The sequence below is a fragment of the Mobula hypostoma genome, chromosome 17, assembly GCF_963921235.1.
Source record: "Mobula hypostoma chromosome 17, sMobHyp1.1, whole genome shotgun sequence".
In the NCBI taxonomy this organism is placed as follows: Eukaryota; Metazoa; Chordata; class Chondrichthyes; order Myliobatiformes; family Myliobatidae; genus Mobula; species Mobula hypostoma.
Window position 1 is genome coordinate 62019202 of NC_086113.1, and position 22067 is coordinate 62041268.

The 22067-nt window shown below is 41.3% G+C and overlaps 1 protein-coding gene across 2 annotated transcripts in view; it reads right to left on the reverse strand.

Moving 5' to 3' along the window:
• Positions 1-309: 309 nt before the first annotated feature.
• Positions 310-22067, reverse strand: part of topbp1 (DNA topoisomerase II binding protein 1) — a 127020-nt gene continuing 105262 nt past the window's right edge. For both annotated transcript variants that reach the window (XM_063069992.1, XM_063069993.1), the window contains exons 23-28: positions 21704-21809; positions 17031-17194; positions 15023-15163; positions 9233-9325; positions 8010-8171; positions 310-2659 (exon numbers count right to left, since the gene is read on the reverse strand). In XM_063069992.1, coding sequence (XP_062926062.1) covers positions 2546-2659; positions 8010-8171; positions 9233-9325; positions 15023-15163; positions 17031-17194; positions 21704-21809 — 780 coding nt within the window. In that variant the 3' untranslated portion in view covers positions 310-2545. The remainder of the gene's footprint in view (positions 2660-8009; positions 8172-9232; positions 9326-15022; positions 15164-17030; positions 17195-21703; positions 21810-22067) is intronic.

Below are 22067 nucleotides of genomic sequence, written 5' to 3' on the forward strand. Positions count from 1 at the left end.
GAGGGGGAGAGGGGGAGAGGGGGAGAGGGGGAGAGGGGGAGAGGGGGAGGGAGGGGGGAGAGGGGGAGGGGGAGGGGGAGGGGGAGGGGGAGGGGGGAGGGGGAGGGGGAGGGGGAGGGGGGGGGAGGGGGAGGGGAGGGGGAGGGGAGAGGGAGAGGGAGAGGGGGAGGGGGAGGGGAGGGGGAGGGAGAGGGAGAGGGAGAGGGAGAGGGAGAGGGGGAGGGAGAGGGGGAGGGAGAGGGAGAGGGAGAGGGAGAGGGAGAGGGAGAGGGAGAGGGAGAGGGAGAGGGAGAGGGAGAGGCCGTGGTATGTTGAATTACTGGGTGAACGAATAGTCTTTGGGGTACTGCAAGTCTGTGTCTTTATTGTATTGATGCTTTGCTGCATTCTTGAATGCTCGGTGGGGGTTGCTGATGTTTTTTTGCTGGTGGGGGAGGGGGGTTTGTTGCTGCTTATGCATGGGAGGGGGAGCTGGGGGGGCTTTGGGGTTCTAACATTTCACTGTCATTCATTCTTTGGGGCACTCCTCTATTTTCGTGGATGTTTGTGAAGAAAAACAATTTCAGAATGTATATTTTATACATTTCTCTGACATTAAATGTACCTTTGAAACCTTTGATTTCTAATCCGTCAACAGGAATACTCCAGTACCAGAAGCGGAAATTACTGAAAGTTTCAAGAGGAGCACCGATATTCAGCCAAGTCATCCAACAGGCAATTCTGGGAACAACTGTTGGTCCCTTATTCCTGGTAGGTGATATAATTGTGCGAGTGGCTTACTGCTCAGTGATTTGCCACCTTCCAAATGTCCAACACGTACCTCACAACTGGTCACTGCTTGGAAAACTTCCACCTTATAGGCTGGTATTTGGGCAAATAATTAAAAAGATAGAACTTTGGCCTAATACTTTTGATGTACATTGACCAAGCTCCCAGTTTCTCCCAAATAACTGACATATCCCTGCCATATCCACTTTTCACTTTCCAGGGTTTGAATGCAATCCACCCAAAATGACTCAAATGTCAATAGCCTGCAGAAAGCAGCTTGTGATATCAACAGGAAGCATACTGTTGATCAGTATATGGTCAACTTACTCAACACACATCAGAGTCCTCTAAGTATGCACTGGGGATTGCAACTTTAAAGAGCAGCAAGCACTTTTGGACATTCTTCAGTCTATCATTAATAATCTATTATATATACTTCAATAAAGTTAGACAATTAACAATGTTATGCACATCATTCCCCTACACACCCACATTGATTCTCGCTCTTAAGTACCCAAATGTTCAACTGTCCCAACAACAGATTCTGGCACCAACCATATAATTTCCCCTTTACACAAGTAGATAATTCACAGGTCCTTAAAACTTTATTAATCTTGTAGCCTTCTGCCTATCTTGGTCACTTCTGACATCAGATTACTCAAAAGTAAGTTTACATCTATTTGGAAATAATTATGTTCAGAATTAGAACTACATTTTCAATTCTCTCAAAACTATATTCAAAACTACTTTTGGAGAATCAGCCTCTGTTCACTACACTTTTCCGTTAGATGACCACAGTGCGTATCATCTGACACCCCAGCTGCGGAATGTATTTTGATATGAGTATAAACAGTTTATAATAGACAATAGACAATAGGTGCAGGAGTAGGCCATTCAGCCCTTCGAGCCAGCACCACCATTCACTGTGATCATGGCTGATCATCCACTATCAGTATCCAGTTCCTGCCTTATCCCCATAACCTTTGATTCCGCTATCTTTAAGAGCTCTATCCATCACTTTTTTGAAAGCATCCAGAGTTTGTCCATGAAGCAGCTGCTTAAACTACCCAAGAACCTATAGTAATCAATATTGGCATTGAATGTTTCATGTAATCTTGTTAAGTCACGGGGCAATAGCAAATGGCAGCTTAAAGCCTTGGATGTATAATTGTTGCTACAATAAAAGAGCTGGATGTATTTGGACACTTTTTGTTATGGATAACTTTTTTTCTGCCACTGGGTTTTCCACACAGCTGTTACTATTTAGTACAGATGAACCCACATAAATTATTAACAATTATGGAAACTGATAAAAAGGAAATATAAATTATTCAACATTTATCAAATTTACTTCACTTAGATGATTTTTGGCTCTTTAGCACTTTATCACCCCATCAGTTAACTAGGCTGTGATTCAGGAAGGAATGGTCTCTCCAGAAAGTAAAGACAAGAAGAGAGAGACATTAAAAGATAATTCAGTCAGCAACCAAGATTTTCTAGGCAAATATATTTAAAATACAAACAAAAATGTAATTGAATATTCATTTGTGCAGCAAATATCAGGTGGTCTTGGCAGTAAATTTTAGGAAGAATATTTCAGAGTATGTTTTTAATTTTCCAACATTTACCCCATTAGCAGCTGGAATTAAGGTGCCCGATGGCGGAAATCCATTCCATGCCATTTAGCCACTGTCAGGAACATTCACCTGGTCTCAGATGCAATTGTGGCTCGGCTGTGCAATATCTGTAAAGTTTATCAGTAAGGGGGAATAGTCATTCACGTTTTTCTACTCCTTTTTGGATCAATGTGGTCGTCAGACAGCTTCCGTTTCCGAGCTCCACTGCCTGTCCCATCAGTAAGGTAGTAATTCTCTATTAGAGGGGGGCGCTCCTGGAAAGAAGAGGAGAAATATACAACTGACTCATCTTGAACGTTAGTGATAGCTCCCAACAACTACCCTCAAACATGACTGGTTTTTTTTCATCTGTCAAGACTGTCAATCTTCAGTTATTACTATTTACATGCAGGCTGATTAAATCATGAAATAAATAATTTATAGTTTCAATTAATTAGCATATATGCCTCAGATAACAGTAACTGTGACTCAGAATAAAAGAGGTGTAGCATTAGAGCTGTGATCTTGTGTAAACTCCTGTCAAAACCAAGCTCTAAAGGCCAAATCATTTTCTTTGTTTTTACCTTGTATCACAAATAATTCACATAACCAGCTGCAACTCCCACCTCACTATCAAAGCATAGACCCAGCTTACAAGAAAAAATTTTAAACCCACTGGTCAGATCCCAGTTCCAAGCTCATTTGATTCACTTTGTATGATTTCAAGAAATGATTGAGAACACAGTATATAGCAAAAGTGTACCAGATCAGGCCAGAACCCAAAAAGAACATTAAAACATTGCTGAATATCAGAATTTTAAAGAAACTTTGGAGAATAGAAATAAGACACATTGAATCTGGAATCACAGTCTGGTGAAGTTAAGAGTACAGAACAACTTTGCCAAAATGACCTAAACTTAAAAGGTTTAAGTTAAGGGTTAAGCAAATTGCTGGAGGAACTCAATGGGTCAGGCAGCATTTGTTGGAGTACGTTGATGTCCAAATGAAGGGTCTCAAAAATACAAAGTTCAAAGTAAAATATCAAAGTACGTATACAGTTGCAAGATAAAGTTCGTGAACGTTTTGCAATTATCTGTTTTTCTGCATTAATTACTCATAAAATGTGGTCTGCTCTTCATCTAAGTCACAATAATAGACAAACACAATCTGTCTAAACTAATACACACAAAGTATATCCATGTACAGCTGCAAGGAAAAAAGTTTGTGAACCCTTTGCAATTACCTGCATTAATTACTTGCAAAATGTTGTTTGATCTTCATCTAAGTCACAATAATAGACAAACACAATCTGTCTAAATTAATTACACACAAGCAATTGTAGTTTTCATGCCTTTATTGAACACATTGTTTAATCATTCACAGTCCAGGATGGAAAAAGTATGTGAACCCTTGTATTTAATAACTGGCAGAGCCTCCTTTAGCAGCAATAACCTCCATCAAATTTTCACGTAGCTGCTGATCAGACTTGCACAATGGCAAGAATGAATTTTAGACCATTCCTCCATACAAAACTGTTTCAGTTCATTAATATTTCTGGGATACCTTGCATGAACTCTTCAGATCATGCCACATCATCTCAATTGGATTAAGGTCTGGGCTCTGACTTGGCCATTCCAAAACATGAATTTTCTTCTTTTTAAAACATTGTTGTTGATTTACTTGTGTTTCAGATCATTGTCTTATTGCATCAACCAACTTCTATTAAGCTTCAGATGACAGGCTGCTACTCGACATTCTCCTGTAAAATGTCTGATATAATTTTGAATTAATTGTTCCCTCAATGATTGAAAGCTGTCCAGGCCCTGAGGCAGCAAAATAGCCCTGAACCATTATGCTCCTTCCAGCAGGGTATACAGTTGGGCTGAGGTTTTGGTGTTGGTGGGCAGTGTCCTCTTTCCTCCAAACATAGCAGTGCATACTTCTGCAAAAAAGTTCAACTTTTGTCTCATCTGTCCACAGAACATTGTCCCAGAAGCATTATGGAACATCCGGTGGTCTTTTGCAAACTTGAGACATGCGGTAATGTTTTTTTCCCCTCGGAGAGCAGTAGCTTCCTCCATGAACACCATTCTTGTTCAGTGCTTTTCTTATACTGGACACATGAACAGAGACTTTAGCAAATTCTAGAGATTCCTGCAGGTCTTTGCTGTTACCCTTGAGTTCTTTTTTGCCTCCTTCAGCATTGCACATTGTGCTTTTGGTGTGATCTCTGCAGGACGCCACTCCTATGGAGAGTAGCAACAGTACATTTGTAGACAATTTCTCTTACTGTGGATGAATGAACAGTCAGGTCTTTTGAAATGCTTTTGCAGCTTTTTCCAGCTTCATGCATCTCTACAATTCTTCTTCCTAGGTCCTCTGAAAGCTGTTTCGATTGAGGCGCGGTGCACGTAAACAGATCTTTCTTGAGAAGAGCAGGCTCTGTCAGTGACCTGAGTTGGTGTGCCTTTTTTATCAGGCAGGGCACTTTTGCAACCCAATCTCATCTCATTGATTAGAACACCTCAAATAGCTTTTGTAGAAGGCATTACCCAGAGGTTCACAGTTTTTTGAACCTAGACTGTGATTGTTTAAATGGCGTACACAGTATTGATGAGAAGTAGTACAAAATGTTTGTGTGTTATTAGCTTAGGCAGATTGTGTTTGTCTTTTATTGTGACTTAGGATGTGGTCTGATCTTCCATCTATGAGTAATTAATGCAGGTAATTGCAAAGGGGTCACAAACATTTTCTTGCAAGTGTATGTTAGTACACTCGAGACTCATTTTTTGCAGGCATTTATAAGGAAAGAGTAGAATAGAATTTTATGAAGAACCATACTTAAACTGACAAACAGCAATGTGCAAAAGACAAACTGCAAATAAAATATATTAGAGAACATCAGTTATAAAAAGTCATTGAAAGTCTGTAGATCATAGAATCAGTTCAGAGTAGCGGTGAATGAAATTATCCACGCTGGTTCAGGAGCCTGATGGTCATAGCATGATAACTGTTCCTGAACCTGGTGCTGTGGGACTTGAGGCTTATGGACCTTTTATCCCATGATAGTAACAAGATGGCACGGCCTGGATGGTGGAGATCTTTGACAATAGATGTGGCTTTCTCCTGGCAGTGCTCCAGCGTAAAGGGGCTCAACTCATATAAAATGCTGCAGTATAAAACATACATAAATACAGAATTTTAACAAAGACAAAGGTCTCGCTCTGAGTAAGAAATGGATTTGAATCTTGACTCAATCTCTACATCCAGACAGCATTGAGACGAGTATCATCAATGAGGACAGTTGGTTCTCCGTAGCTTGAGCCAGGAGCCGGTTGGTACAAAACTTCCATCTTTTTCATGCTGATCGTCAGTCTGAAGCTTTTGGCTGCACTGGCGATCTCCTGTAAGTCTTCGAGAGAGTGGGCAACCAGTGCACAGTCATCAGCAAACTGTAGCTCATGCGCCACAGTGTCCCTGACTTCTGATTTTGCTCTCAGTCTTGTGAGACTGAGGAGCCCGCCATCAGCTCTCATTTGGAGGAAGATCCCCGACTTCAGGTCTGATGTGGCATCCTGAAGAACTGCAGCGAAGGATAGTCCAAACAGAGTAGGAGCCGGAACATAACGCAAACAACAGGAATTCTGCAGATGCTGGAAATTCAAGCAACATACATCAAAGTTGCTGGTGAACGCAGCAGGCCAAGCAGCATCTATAGGAAGAGGCGCAGTCGACGTTTCAGGCCGAGACCCTTCGTCAGTCATGACGAAGGGCCTCGGCCTGAAACGTCGACTGCGCCTCTTCCTATAAATGCTGCTTGGCCTGCTGCGTTCACCAGCAACTTTGATGTATGTTGCCGGAACATAACCCTGTTTTACACCGTTGCTGATGGAAAATGGATCTGACAACTCACCACACACGTTGATGCGGCCTTCCATGCCTCCGTGGAACTTATGGATGATGTTGGTTGGGCATGGGGGGCAACCGAATTTTGGTAGAAGCTTCCACAGGCCATCTCTACCAACAGTGTCAAACGCTTTGGTTAGATCAACAAATGTGACATAGAGATTTCTCTGCTACTCAACACATTTCCCTTGGAGCTGCCTCAGTGAAAAGATCATGTCCACTGTACTACGGCCTGTTCGAAAACTACACTGGCTTTCTGGAAGGATGTTGTCACTGATGTTGGACACCAAGCGTCTCAGGATGATCTTCGCAAGGCATTTTCCTGCAACTGACAGAGGAGAGATGCCACGGTAATTGTTGCAGTCTCTTTTGCCTCCCTTGTTCTTGCAGATGGTCACGATTGATGCGTCTTTGAAGTCTTGTGGTAGTTCTGCAGCTCCCCACAACTTTGTGAACAGTTGGTGCAGGCATGATGTCAGTGTGTGACCACCATACTGGTAGATCTGGGTTGTGATACCGTCAGGCCCTGGTGCTTTGTTGGGTTTTAGCTGTTTGATGGCTTTGACGACCTTGTGAAGAGTAGGGGGAGCATCTAGCTCGAACAGTATGGGTCGAGGGTGTACTCTGCCCAGTGCTTCATTGGTGATGGTTCCTGGTCTGTTCAGCAGCTCGTGGAAGTGTTCTTGCCATCTTTTCATGTGCTCTGACTTCTCAGTGAAGATGGATGTACTGTCCTTGCTCAGGAGTTGTGAGGTGCCTTGATCTGATGGACCATACACAACCCTGATTGCTTCATAGAAGCTTCTTGAGTCATTACAGTCAGCGAAGGCTTGTAACTCCTTGGGGAGTATAAATACCACTTGACTAGACATACCCAGGCATCATCCCTGATGAAGATGGCAGAGTTTATCATCAAAACATTGGGTGTAATCGATACTTGTGCCTGCCTGGAAGCACGAGAAGAGTTTATTTGACATACAATATCTCTTCTGCCATCATTGACGCTGCCCTCACCTGCATCTCTTCCATTTCCTGGACATTGCCCTTGCACCACCTTCTCACTGTCTTAACAGTCATCGTTCCTTTCAATGAAAGTTCAATAGTGGGGAGGGCTTTGCCTTTGATGGACTGGGCTATATCCACTATTTTCTACACCCTTTTCTGTTTCCGGGCATTGGTATTTCCATACCAGGCCATGATACAACCAATTAGAATACTCCCTACTGCTCAGCTGGTAGCACTCTCCCTTCCAAGTCAGTACACAGTGGGTTCAATCTCAATTCAGTGACATGTGTACAATATCCTAACTGATGCTCCAGCATGGGAATGATGCATTGCTGTGGATGTTTTCTCTTGGATTAGATGTTAAACTAAGGATGGTAATAGTTCTTTAGCACTATTAAAAAAAAATGAATGTTCTCTTTGGTGACTTTGCCTTACTCAACAGATTATCTGGTCATTATCACATTGCATTGGCTTTAAAGAACATTCGCCGCGCCTCTTGCAGTATTACACCCTCCACATAAAGGCCTTAACTATCTTCATGTCTATTTCTTCGTGTGTTAAGTGATTCTTTTTGTATTTAAATATTCAAAAAAATAGATCAGTGGCAAGATAAATAGGAAGAAAGACTTTTCAAAAGTTTTGGTTTAGACGTTTACAAAATTTGCAGCCTATGCCACACCCCATTTTTATGCAGATTAAGAATATGGGACAAACCTGTATGAGATAGTCTGCAATGTATTCTGGTTTGAGACACAATACATTATGTTCCATGGCCTCAGCCAAGTTCACTCTCAGGTCTTCTGCTTTAAGTTTGCTGAAGTCAGCAAAGAGATGAGTGGCGTCTTTGTATTCAGGTAACAAATGACTCGGAAGGACCTGAAATAAACAGTAACATTTATAGCAGACAGCCAAACTAAGACTATTGCTGCATCCTTGAAACGGAGTTTATGGCAGTGTATTTTGTCTGTTTTACAAAAAGACAGAATTGAGTGATGAATAGTTGGGAAGGAACCTAGTGCAGCAGGGCTGACCACCTTTGTTCCTCCTGATCCTCCTGGTATCACACTTCAAAAATCAAAAAAAAATCTAACTGAAAATCTGACACACTAAATTCTAGATGGGTGCTCGGCTGAGAATGCAGTTATAGAGCACAGAACCTAAGCCATTTAGACCAGAGACCAGTTTGACACTAATCCTATTTTTTATTCTTGCCACAATCAATCAACATCAAGTTCAATAATTTCAGGCATCATACTTTCAGCTCTTATCAGAATCAGATGATTTTCCTGCAGGTTATCCATCTCTAATATTAAATTAGTTTACTTCTTTCCACAGACTCTGCTTGATGTGTTGGCCATTTCATACAGCTTTGACACATGTTTAAGTTTTTAGCAGTTGAAAAAGGATCTAGTGTGTTCACAGGACTTTAGTCGGAATGTGATTTGGGCAGGGGTCAAAATGGTAGAGGTGTAATAAGCTGAGTTTGTGTTGAAAGCACTTGAGCCAAAAGCCAAAAAGTTACATCAAAAACATTTATGACCAGTTAAATGATTTTATAAACAAAGGTTAACAATTCTATGATAAAATGTTCAGTGCTTCTAAAGGAAGAATGCTTCCCCAAATGATATTGTGATTAGAATCCGATCGATTATTATTTTGTCTTCTACTTCTTTTGGAGGATGAAAGCTTTATAAATTGCTTGGCTTTGTGTTTTATTTTGTTCTTCATTCCTGGAGCTAACCAAGTAGCAAATTAGCTTCAGCAATGATTAGATATTTTAAGTGCAACTATTGTGCTTATTTTTGCTTGCTCAAGACTTGCAGCTGATTTTAATTACCATGGAAAGTGTAGAATACAAGCTACTGAAATCCCTAGAGATAATGTACACACAGGCAATGCAAGACATTTGGAATCATAATTTGTGTAAAGTAACTGACCTTGGCTCCACCAGAAAGCAAAAGCCTCCTGAAACCTGCCTCCTTGGTGTGATCAAAATTTAAAATAACTTTCCAGCCACTGAATGCACCAATCTGCAGAGATAAGTCAAGTTATATGAGATCACAAAAGATATACATTGCAGAAACAGGTCACTTGGTTAAACCCACCGCTCCAGTATCTGTGCTCTACTTGTGCCTCCTCTGTCTTTCCACTTTCAGTTCTATCAACAGGACTCTCCACTCCCTTCCCCATAAACATATCTGTACTGGCTCCTTCCAAAATTCCCCATGAGAGCAAGTTTCACATTCTCCCCACTCTACGGGCGGCAGAGGAGATTCTATCGAAATCTCTAGATTTCCTGGTAACTTTCTGACCAAACACGAGGAATTCTGCAGATGCTGGAAATTCAAGCAACACCAGCAACTTTGATGTGTGTAACTTTCTGACCATCTTACAATGATGGTTTTACTTCCTCTCTTCTACTCAAGCAGAAAGGAAAATAAGCAGCTTTGAAGGAAAACAACCTCATTCTCTTTCCCATCTATAAACTCACACATCTGGTATCATTCTTGGGAGCACCTTCTCCAGTGCCTCTATATCGTTTTTGCAGAGATGATACTAAAAGTGCAAAAGTGTATACAGTGTGACGATATCCTGAATTATCCCTTATGGACTGTATGTTTAAAAAGAGAGAGAGGGTGCAACTGATTCGGAGAGAGAGCAACCAGCAGCTCGTGAGTCATCATGGTGACTGAGGGCAGTGTTATTTGATGGATAATTGACGTTATGGTTTCTCTGCAGCTTGTTTACTTTTTACAAGGACAGTTACAGACACACACAGTTAGAGTCAAGATGGCTTCAGTCAATGGAAGACACCAGTGAGCCGGAGGCTGGTTTAAACTTTCAGTATCCAAAAGGGGTGAGTTGAGATTGATCCTGAGTATTGATAAATGACTCTCACAAGTTTTCTGCAACTAGAACAAGTTTGCAGGAAGGGGAAGGGAGAGGAAGGTTTGAAACAGAAGAAACCTAGTGACAAAGAGGTCACTGTTTGGATTCTCTCTCTAAGTAGCCCGTAATGGTGAGTTTGAGTTCCATTCGAATACAAAGGTGTGACTGTCACGTAGTTAATCCACAGGAGTGGGATCTCTGGTGAGGGGAAAACCTGTGTGAACACCACGTGTGTGTTTACCCTTTGTCTGGGTGTGGTAGTTCACTGAAGAAAGGCACCTCTGTGGCAAATCACTGTTGGAGTTATTTCGTCTGTCGTGGAACTACGTTTGTAGATAAGTGGCTATCACATTGTATGTTTGGGGTAACCTTGTGGAATCTACCGGTGTGTCGACCCTTGACTGGGTGGTGGTTCCCTTGAAGAGGGTCCCCTTAGAGATAAGCTACTGTTGGTGATAATCTATATGTGGATTCTGTTGGAGTATCCTGTGGCCACCACTTTGAGATGTCTCGTAGCTGAATTTGGCTGTGGTACCACTTGTGTTGAAAGGATATTCGTTGAAGATCACTGTCGCTGATACTTCGTGTGTGGAGTGGAACAACTTCGGAGATAAAACCTACTACTATTGTTATTTTGTATTGCTGTCTTGGAATCTGTGGAACATCGACGTAATTGCCTTCTCACAACATTCGCTTTTGGATTACAAACATCCCACATTAATTAACCTGAGCATTGAACTGAACTGTCTTACCTACCATTCTAAGACTGTATCTAGTTACCTCCTAAGCGCGAAGAAGCTTGGCTCTATTATTTCCACACTTAAATAAACATAAATAATCATTGCTAACCTGTTTGAGTTACCTGGTTTTATATTACTGTATTGCGTAGTTACTAATAAAAATAGCATTAGTTAAAAGCAATACCGGACTAAAGGTGTGTTCCATTTCTCCTGGTTCTTTAACCCGTCACGGGGTACGTAACAACAGTATTTTATGTAAGAATAAACAGACTGGCTCTCATTTCAGTTGTTTGTGAGGCAGTGATTGGACATCGTGCCTCAATGTATGCTAACTCTTCACCTTCCGAGGCATGGTAGTAAACATGTGAAGTCTCACTCTTGCTTTCAAGCCTGCAATCCATTTCATCTCTTAAGGTCACTGGGGACCTGAGTCACCTCAACCACAATCTATTCCAGCTGCTACCATCCGGGAAACAGCACCACAGCATGAAAGCCAGGACCAACAGAATACAGGACAGCTTCTTCCATCAAGCCATCAGATTGATGAACTCACGCTGATTTGATTGTACTTCTATGTTACATTAACTGTTCTATTTATTATAAAGTATTATAAATTACTATGATTGCATATTGCACATTTAGATGGAGATGTAACGTAAAGATTTTTACTCATGTATGTGAAGGATAAGAAATAAAGTCAATTCAATTCATTCAAATTCATTCATTCATTCATTCAGTCTGGTTTGACAACAATAAAACAAACATTCAAAAGGGAAATTTCATAAACATCCTCATCGCACAAAAAATGACATAGAAACATAGAAACATAGAAACATAGAAAATAGGTGCAGGAGTAGGCCATTCGGCCCTTCGAGCCTGCACCGCCATTTATTATGATCATGGCTGATCATCCAACTCAGAACCCAGCCTTCCCTCCATACCCCCTGACCCCTGTAGCCACAAGGGCCATATCTAACTTCCTTTTAAACATAGCTAATGAACTGGCCTCAACAGTTTGCTGTGGCAGAGAATTCCACAGATTCACCACTCTCTGTGTGAAGAAGTTTTTCCTAACCTCGGTCCTAAAAGGCTTCCCCTCTATCCTCAAACTGTGACCCCTCGTTCTAGACCTCCCCAACATCGGGAACAATCTTCCTGCATCTAGCCTGTCCAATCCCTTTAGGATCTTATACGTTTCAATCAGATCCCCCCTCAATCTTCTAAATTCCAACGAGTACAAGCCCAGTTCATCCAGTCTTTCTTCATATGAAAGACCTGCCATCCCAGGAATCAATCTGGTGAACCTTCTTTGTACTCCCTCTATGGCAAAGATGTCTTTCCTCAGATTAGGGGACCAAAACTGCACACAATACTCCAGGTGTGGTCTCACCAAGGCCTTGTACAACTGCAGTAGTACCTCCCTGCTCCTGTACTCGAATCCTCTCGCTATAAATGCCAGCATACCGTTCGCCTTTTTCACCGCCTGCTGTACCTGCATGCCCACTTTCAATGACTGGTGTATAATGACACCCAGGTCTCGTTGCACCTCCCCTTTTCCTAATCGGCCACCATTCAGATAATAATCTGTTTTCCTATTTTTGCCACCAAAGTGGATAACTTCACATTTATCCACATTAAATTGCATCTGCCATGAGTTTGCCCACTCACCCAACCTATCCAAGTCACCCTGCATCCTCTTAGCATCCTCCTCACTGCTAACACTGCCACCCAGCTTCGTGTCATCCGCAAACTTGGAGATGCTGCATTTAATTCCCTCATCCAAGTCATTAATATATATTGTAAACAACTGGGGTCCCAGCACTGAGCCTTGCGGTACCCCACTAGTCACCGCCTGCCATTCTGAAAAGGTCCCGTTTATTCCCACTCTTTGCTTCCTGTCTGCTAACCAATTCTCCACCCACACCAATACCTTACCCCCAATACCGTGTGCTTTAAGTTTGCACACTAATCTCCTATGTGGGACCTTGTCAAAAGCCTTTTGAAAATCCAAATATACCACATCCACTGGTTCTCCCCTATCCACTCTACTAGTTACATCCTCAAAAAATTCTATGAGATTCGTCAGACATGATTTTCCTTTCACAAATCCATGCTGACTTTGTCCGATCATTTCACCGCTTTCCAAATGTGCTGTTATCACATCCTTGATAACTGACTCCAGCAGTTTCCCCACCACCGACGTTAGGCTAACCGGCCTATAATTCCCCGGTTTCTCTCTCCCTCCTTTTTTAAAAAGTGGGGTTACATTAGCCACCCTCCAATCCTCAGGAACTAGTCCAGAATCTAACGAGTTTTGAAAAATTATCACTAATGCATCCACTATTTCTTGGGCCACTTCCTTAAGCACTCTGGGATGCAGACCATCTGGCCCTGGGGATTTATCTGCCTTCAATCCCTTCAATTTACCTAACACCACTTCCCTACTAACATGTATTTCGCTCAGTTCCTCCATCTCACTGGACCCTCTGTCCCTTACTATTTCTGGAAGATTATTTATGTCCTCCTTAGTGAAGACAGAACCAAAGTAATTATTCAATTGGTCTGCCATGTCCTTGCTCCCCATAATCAATTCACCTGTTTCTGTTTGCAGGGGACCTACATTTGTCTTTATCAGTCTTTTCCTTTTTACATATCTATAAAAGCCTTTACAGTCCGTTTTTATGTTCTCTGCCAGTTTTCTCTCATAATCTTTTTTCCCCTTCCTAATTAAGCCCTTTGTCCTCCTCTGCTGAACTCTGAATTTCTCCCAGTCCTCAGGTGAGCCACTTTCTCTGGCTAATTTGTATGCTACTTCTTTGGAATTGATACTATCCCTAATTTCTCTTGTCAGCCACGGGTGCACTACCTTCCTTGATTTATTCTTTTGCCAAACTGGGATGAACAATTGTTGTAGTTCATCCATGCAACCTTTAAATGCCTGCCATTGCATATCCACCGTCAATCCTTGAAGTGTCATTTGCCAGTCTATCTTAGCTAATTCATGTCTCATACCTTCAAAGTTACCCCTCTTTAAGTTCAGAACCTTTGTTTCTGAATTAACTACGTCACTCTCCATGTTAATGAAGAATTCCACCATATTATGGTCACTCTTACCCAAGGGGCCTCTCACGACAAGATCGCTAATTAACCCTTCCTCATTGCTCAAAACCCAGTCCAGAATAGCCTGCTCTCTAGTCGGTTCCTCGACATGTTGGTTCAAAAAACCATCCCGCATACATTCCAAGAAATCCTCTTCCTCAGCACCTTTACCAATTTGGTTCACCCAGTCTACATGTAGATTGAAGTCACCCATTATAACTGCTGTTCCTTTATTGCACACATTTCTAATTTCCTGTTTAATACCATCTCCGACCTCACTACTACTGTTAGGTGGCCTGTACACAACTCCCACCAGCGTCTTCTGCCCCTTAGTGTTACGCAGCTCTACCCATATCGATTCCACATCTTCCCGGCTTATGTCCTTCCTTTCTATTGCGTTAATCTCTTTTTTAACCAGCAACGCCACCCCACCTCCCCTTCCTTCGTGTCTATCCCTCCTGAATATTGAATATCCCTGAACGTTGAGCTCCCATCCCTGGTCACCCTGGAGCCATGTCTCTGTGATCCCAACTATATCATAATCATTAATAACAATCTGCACTTTCAATTCATCCACCTTATTACGAATGCTCCTTGCATTGACACATAAAGCCTTCAGGCACTCTTTTACAACTCTCTTAGCCCTTTTTAATGCTTGCCCTGGATTTGTCGGCCTGCCACTTTTACTTTTCCCCTTTGTACTTTTTGCTTCTACGCTCACTTTACACCCCTCTGTCTCTCTGCACTGGTTCCCATCCCTCTGTTGTGAACTAACCTCCTCACACCTAGCCGCTTTAATTTAATGTTGACATTCCTTGTTGATACCCAGTCTGTGCTGTGTGTCTGGAATATCCAATATTCGGCTGTCTACTTGCCAAGGCAATGTTGTCCATACACCTGATGACTGCTCAATGGAGTTTCCTGTATTTAATGGCCCAGGAAGTCCAGGTGAGAGATCCATAAAACTGAAAAAGTGAGGACAACTTATGATTACAGTACCTCAGCACTATCATTCTTTTGTCTTAGCACTTCCAGTTTCTTTCTCCATCGCATAGCAGCTACTGCAAGTTTTTTCTGCTGTAGACTAATTCCAGGAAGCACATCAAGGATGAAACTACTGCCCCATTCATAGTTTTCTTCCTGAAAAAAATAAGGAATCATGAGCTGCACTGAAACATCTGATTGTCTCTCCACTGATACCACCTGACATGCTTAATATTTAGAACATTTTCTGTTTTCTTTTTTGGACTTTTAGAGTCTTACAAGTTAAGGTAATTTAGAACCCACAATAAGATCAAGGAAAGATAATTAATTAGCAAAAGAATCTCTTGATATGAATGAAGACAGAGTACATTACATTTAATTTTTCTGTTACATATACCAGTGGTCCCCAACCACCGGGCCGTGGACCGGTACTGGGCCGCAAAGCATGTGCTACTGGGCCGCGAGGAAACGATATGATTTGGCGATATGAAACGATATGAGTCAGCGGCACCTTTCCTCATTCCGTCACACCCACTGTTGAACTTTTAACGCACCCAAAACGCAAATGATCCAAGACGTGCAAAGGAATGGATCCGTGACCCATTTGTGAATGTCCCCAGTGAATCATCCACGTCAGCGCGGGAAGAAGATCAACTCCTCGAGCTTGCATATGATGATGGGCTGAAAGGTATGTTTGACATAACATCTCTGCCGGCATTCAGTCAAGGCTGAATATCCTGAGATAGCCACAAAAGCACTGAAAACGTTGCTTCCATTTCCAACATCATATCGCTGTGAAGCGGAGTTTTCTGCAATGAAAACTAATTTGCGGAATAGACTGGACATAAGGAACCCCCTTCGAGATCACTGTCTCCCATCACCCCTCGATAGGACCGTCTTGTTGCAGGAAAACAAGCCCAGGGCTCCCACTGAATCAGCAATATTGGTGTGTTGCAATGATTTTATATGTTCATACAAGGAAAATATGCGCTGTGTGTTTAATATCCAAACATTACTTAAAATGTTATGATGCTATTGACTTATAAGTGACTTATAATTCAGTGGTCCCCAACCTCTAGGCCGCGAAGTATTGCCGATTGTGTCGCCTCTGATTTGGGCCAACATTTATGTGCCGGGCAGCATCTAATCAATTAGCTTGTTTATTTTGGCTTTTTTCTTAAAGATGTGCTGTGTGCATTCCGGCCACCGCTGTAGCGCTGCATTCTTCGCGGCAATGAATTGATCCACGGCCCGGAGTTTTGGGACCACTGTTATAATTGACTTATCACTATATCCGTGCAAGGAAAATATGCGCTGTGTATTTAATATTAAATTCGTTAGATAAATCCCTTTAGAAACGAAATTGAGTGTATTAGCCACTTATAAGTGACTTATAGTTGACTTATCACCTATATACCGGTCGTGATTAACACCCTACCACACCGGCATTCCCCCCCCCCCCCCCCCCCCCCCGGGTCCGCAAGAATATTGTCAATATTAAACCGGTCCGCAGTGCAAAAAAGGTTGGGGACCCCTGACATACGTGCCTCGATCTATGAAGGAACATCAAGTGGAAACACATAAATTAAAAGACTGTTTTTCATTAGTTCCAAAGGTTACATTCCAAAGTTCAAAAAATCTTAGATATAAAAATATGAACGCTTTAAAATATCAATACAAGTATCCAAAATAAAAAAATAACTATATCAACAATTAAATTAAAAAACGTCGAACAAAATTCTCTCCGAATCAAAAGCAAACATTAACCATAAGGTCTACCTACTGTAGTTATGATCTGATCTATCAACAGAATGCTAGTACTGTTGCAAGCTGTACAGAGAAGCAGAACATTAACAGGAAAGGTGTCTCAGTGTTAGGGCAAAGTACATCTTGGAACTGTAATCTCTTTTATACATCTTCAGTATAACTTTAATTAGTGGCATGTACAAAAGAATTAGAAGTAAAAGCCTCAAAAATAAGTTTATTATCTGAATGAGACAAATGCTTGAGATGGATACATAACCTGGATAAATCTGCCAGCAGTTCTGCATGCCTCTAAATAGGATCGATGAAGAACCCATTTCCCAGCTGCCATAGAAGCCAAATATTTTTCATTGCGCAACGGCTGTCCGACAATGATGTGTGTACAGGATGGATCAAAACACTGTCTGTCAAGTACCACTGCACCTAAAAACAAGTAAAATCCGCACCTTCCTTGAGTCATTGCATTTGAAGATTTATTCACTGTTAGTGATTGGTAGGTTCATTTTATGCCACAGTAACCCAGCATCCTTAAATGTGCATAAACATAATGTTATCTGATTAAAGGTCAATGACCTAAAAAGTTAGCTCTCTTTCTCTCTCCACAGATGCTGCCTAGTCTATTTATTGCCACCATTCCCTGTTTTATGTCATATTTTCAGCCAAAGTTGTGCTTATTGTCGTATGCATGAGTACATCCATACACAGGTCAATGAGAAAATTGCTTGCAGTAGCATTATACTCACATTGTATCAAATAAGCAGCATTCACAAGAAAAACACAAGTTAAACGTAAACCATACAAAACCTTTACCAGAAAGAACACAATTAGAACAAAGAAAGTTAATCAGTGCAAAGTAATCACAGTATTGTTAAATTACAGTGATTAAGGTTTGCCAGATGGCTCAAGAACTGAATATTGCAGGGAAGTAGCTATTATAAAGCTGGGGGTGTGACACCTCAGATTTCTGTATTTCTTGCTCGATGGTACCTGTCAAAAGGTGTTACGGCTAGGACAGTGAGGATCTTTGATGATAGAAGCTGCCTTCTTGAAGCAGCGACCTCTGTAAATACTACCAATGGTGAGGACAGATGTGTCTGTGATGTAGATTCTGTGTAGTACTGAGCACCCAAAGTATTGTGATTTTAGAAGATTCAGTATGAATTGGATTTACCATTACCAAAGATTTACAAGAATGTTAGTTAATAACATTTATTATCTTGATATCTCCTTTAACGAATAATTTGGTTGGCATGCACTCTTTTTCATATATCATCAGTTTACAGAGCCTCGAATGTTTACTTATAGAATTGACACAAAGTAAAATCATTGAATTGTTACAGCAATGGGGGCCTTTTGGTCTTGAGATTACATTTGGCTCTTTTCGAACTAGCCTGGGAACCTATTGCTTTCCCTGTAAATCATCTTCAATCACGTGCCCACCCAATTCCCCATTAAAAGGCCCGTTAACTATTTCTGTGAATCTTTCAGTAGTTAGTTTCAGGCTGTAACCACTGCATAGGAAGACTATTTCACATCTCCAGTGTGGCTTTTGTCCGTCACTTTGATTCTGCCTCTCCTGGTCCTTAATGGAACAGGCTCTTTCTCTTTACCCCACCCTAGCCAGCTGCATCTTGTGCACCTGCACCAAACTTCTACTCTTTCCTTAGAATCATAGAATAATGCAACATGGACACAGATTCATCAGCCCAACTTGTCCATGCTGAACAATATGCCAGTCTAAGCTAGTCCCATTTGTCCCATATCCTTGTAACCTTCCTCGTTTCATAAGAACCAGCCCAGCTGCTCCGGTCCAAAACTATAGCTGAAATCCCTCATCCGTGGAAACATTCCATTAAACCTTCACTGCATTCCATTTAGCATCTTTATAAAATGTTACTTCAGACTTAAACCTGAATAAACAGATGACAACTTTTACTTTAAAGTTTGATAGTGCAATATTTCCCCTAGTTCTGCTTAATCCTTTAATTATTCATTAATGGAGCTCTTTAGTAGATGTACCACTAGTGCAATACTGAATATAAGGCAACCAATTTGCACACAGCAAGCTCCCACAAAACAACAATGTGAAAATGATGTGCTTGGTTTAGAGATTAACATTGGCCAGGGCATGAGCCAGAACTTCTCTGCTCCACATCTAAATAATACTATTGAATCCTTTAAATCTACCTAGAAGATAAAGCCCTCTAACAAAGACAGTACCCTCATCATATGACAGTGGAGCATCAGCCTTTTCCCCATAATCTTGAATTCCCATATTATGCAAAAATCTATTGGTCTTAAATACACTATTTAATGAGGCAGCCTCTACTGCTTCCTTGGACAGAGAGTTCCACAGATTCACTACTCTGACATTTCGTTCTCATCTCCACCTTCTCCCCGAAACCTTGAGGAGATCAGAACCGCACTCCAGATGTGGTCTCACCAGTACCCTGTACGGCTGCAGCATAAACTCCCTGCTAGCAATGAAGGTCAATATCCCATTTGCCTTCTTGATAACCCGTTACACTTGCAAACCAACATTTTGTGGATCATGCAACAGTACTCCAGGCCCTCTGCACAACAGCATACTGCAATATTTCACCATTTATGTAATAACTTGATCTTCTATTCTCCCCTCAGCCATCAGGTTTCGGAACAGTCGATGAACAAGTGAACTCTACTAATTAGTTATTCCTTTTCCTGTACTATATCGTAATTTATATTAATTTTTACGTCTTTTAATTGTATTTTTACATATTTGACAATTTTCACATCAGTAAGTCAGTGATATTAAATCTTATTGTGATCATTTGCATCTGCCTGAATGCTGCTTCAATGTTACATAGCATGTGAGTGCTAAAAGATTGAATGGAGAATGAAGATTTGGAATCCCTCAAAAATAAAGATTAGCTTTATTTGTCATAAGTACATTAAAATATACAGTGAAATGCATCACTTGTATCAAATCAAATCAGCAGGAATTGTGCTGGGAAGCTTGCAATTGTCACCGCACTTCCAGCGCCAACAAAGCATGCCCACAAATCACTAACACTAACCTGCAAGTCTTTCGAACGTGAGGGGAAATTGGGGCACCTGAAGGAAACCTGCGCGGTCATGGGGAAAACATACAAATTCCTTACAGACAGCAGTGGGAACTGAAGCTCGAATGAAGATCTCTGGCACTGCAATAGTGCTATGCTAACCACTATGCCACTGCACGTGTATGCTCCCATGTTGTAACTAAACTGGAATATACAATGTCAAAATCGGATGCAAAATTAGACTGCAGAAAAGGGGCATGGAAGGAAAGTGGAATGGAGTTGTCAATGGTAGCTGAAGAGTTAAAGAGGAAAGAGGGAAAGCAAATCACAACAGGATAAAGGTCGGCACTGTATTATAGGGATTTCAGCAAGAAGAAGTGAGGCTGCAGACAGATGAACTTGAGAAGCTACGCATAAAAGGGTCAATTGGTGATGAAGTGTTTAGAGCAAGTTAAGGATGGGCTTTTTTAAGACAGCTGATAATGGAAGTTTTGAGGGGGAAAGCCCAGAAATGGACAGCATTAAACACTATCCCACACCCCAGTACCTGCAGGCTGGTAGGGTAATTGGTCACTAAATCATGTACAGGTGAGGGGTAGAATCTAGTGGGAATGTTTGGCAAATAAAATGGCATGGTTGGCATGAATTCTGTGCTGGGTCCTGTTTCTGAGCTGTCTGACTGTAATGCTGGCACAGGAAAAGCTGAGGGGAATGAAAGTACACAATTCATAGAAGGTCACTAGCACTTAAAAGTAGAAAAGCTATCAGGTGCAAAAATGCCTCACTTCAGGGTGTTAAGCAGGAATTAGCTGTTATATTTGTTAACATCTATTTAAAAAACAAGGGAACAGAACAAAGACAGGAGGTTAGACACCTAAGTGGTGACAGAAGGTTTTATAAAATGCATTAACAGAGAGAAAATTAATTGCAACTTGGGAAGAACACGAGTTCATAAATGACAAATAATAGGCATTTTTAAAGACAAACACATGGGATCATGGGTGGATGGGAAAAAACGTGGCTGAGTAAACTGTTATTCAGAAACCATTTGAAAAGCCCTACATAACAGTTAACATTCAAAGCTGGTTATTAAAGTGTTTGAGCATTAAACTAACCATGTCAAGAAGCAGAGTAGTGGTAAGTGTTTATACTCTCCCCACCCCTCCTTCCATTATAGAAAGTGGTTTCCCAGGGGAGTACAGCTCCTTTTGATTGTTTATATTGTATTTAGGGTTAGAAGGCAACTTTTTGAATATTGCAGAAACACAAAACTTGAACGTGTAACCTTGTGAGGAGGACTGTAGCAGACTTCAGGATGATGAATGGAAACAAAAATAATATTTATCACAATGAAGCATTAAAAGATACATTTGGAAAGAAAACACCAACTGAACAGTACTATGTAGAAGAAATAGAAAGAACAGAAACTTGGGAATATTTGACGGCAAAAAAGAAATTCAGTAAAGTGGTGAAAACAAACTGCAGAATCTGGGTTTGACAAAAAGTGGCATGAGTTCTACCTTTATATATCACTCATCAGTCCTCAAATACAGTACTGTTCCACATGGAAAGGAAAAACTTGCAGAGATCTCATGAACTATGCTCTGATACCAGGAATGTAGCATTTTTGGAAATAGTACCGAAACTGGGGATGATTGGCAGATGTGGAGGTGGGGGAGGGGTCAGAGTTAGAGAGTGGCAAGGAGGTCGCCAGAAAAAGGGAGACCCAGGGGTTTGTCAGAGATGTAGTGTCAAGGGAGGGGTCAGAGATAGGGAGAAGTGGGAGGACAATAAAATAGCGCAGTAACACAGCACATTAAAGTAGCATTATGAATACTGTGGTAGAAGAATATTTTCTTAAGATATTGCACAAATTAAAAAAATACCATACCTAGCTGCTCGATCAGATGGCAGTAGTCAATCCGTTCCTGAGGGTTCAGTGATGATAACTGGAATCTCCGCTTAACAGGAGGCTCTTTATTCTCACCAATAGCAACCTGAAAGTTTTACCAATAACACTGGTAAGAATTCCATTCCTCACCAACTGCATTCATTCTCTTGATATCATCTCTAGCTGAATCAGAGTGTTTGCAGCCTCCGTCTCTGAGAGAAACTTCTCAAATATCTGTGTCAATGTTGAAGCTGTCTATTTCCACCTCCATAATGTCCCTCAACTCTGCCTCAGTTCATATGACACTGAAACTCACATCTATCCCTTACATTTTTCAAGAATTAGTTATTCCAACTTGCATTTG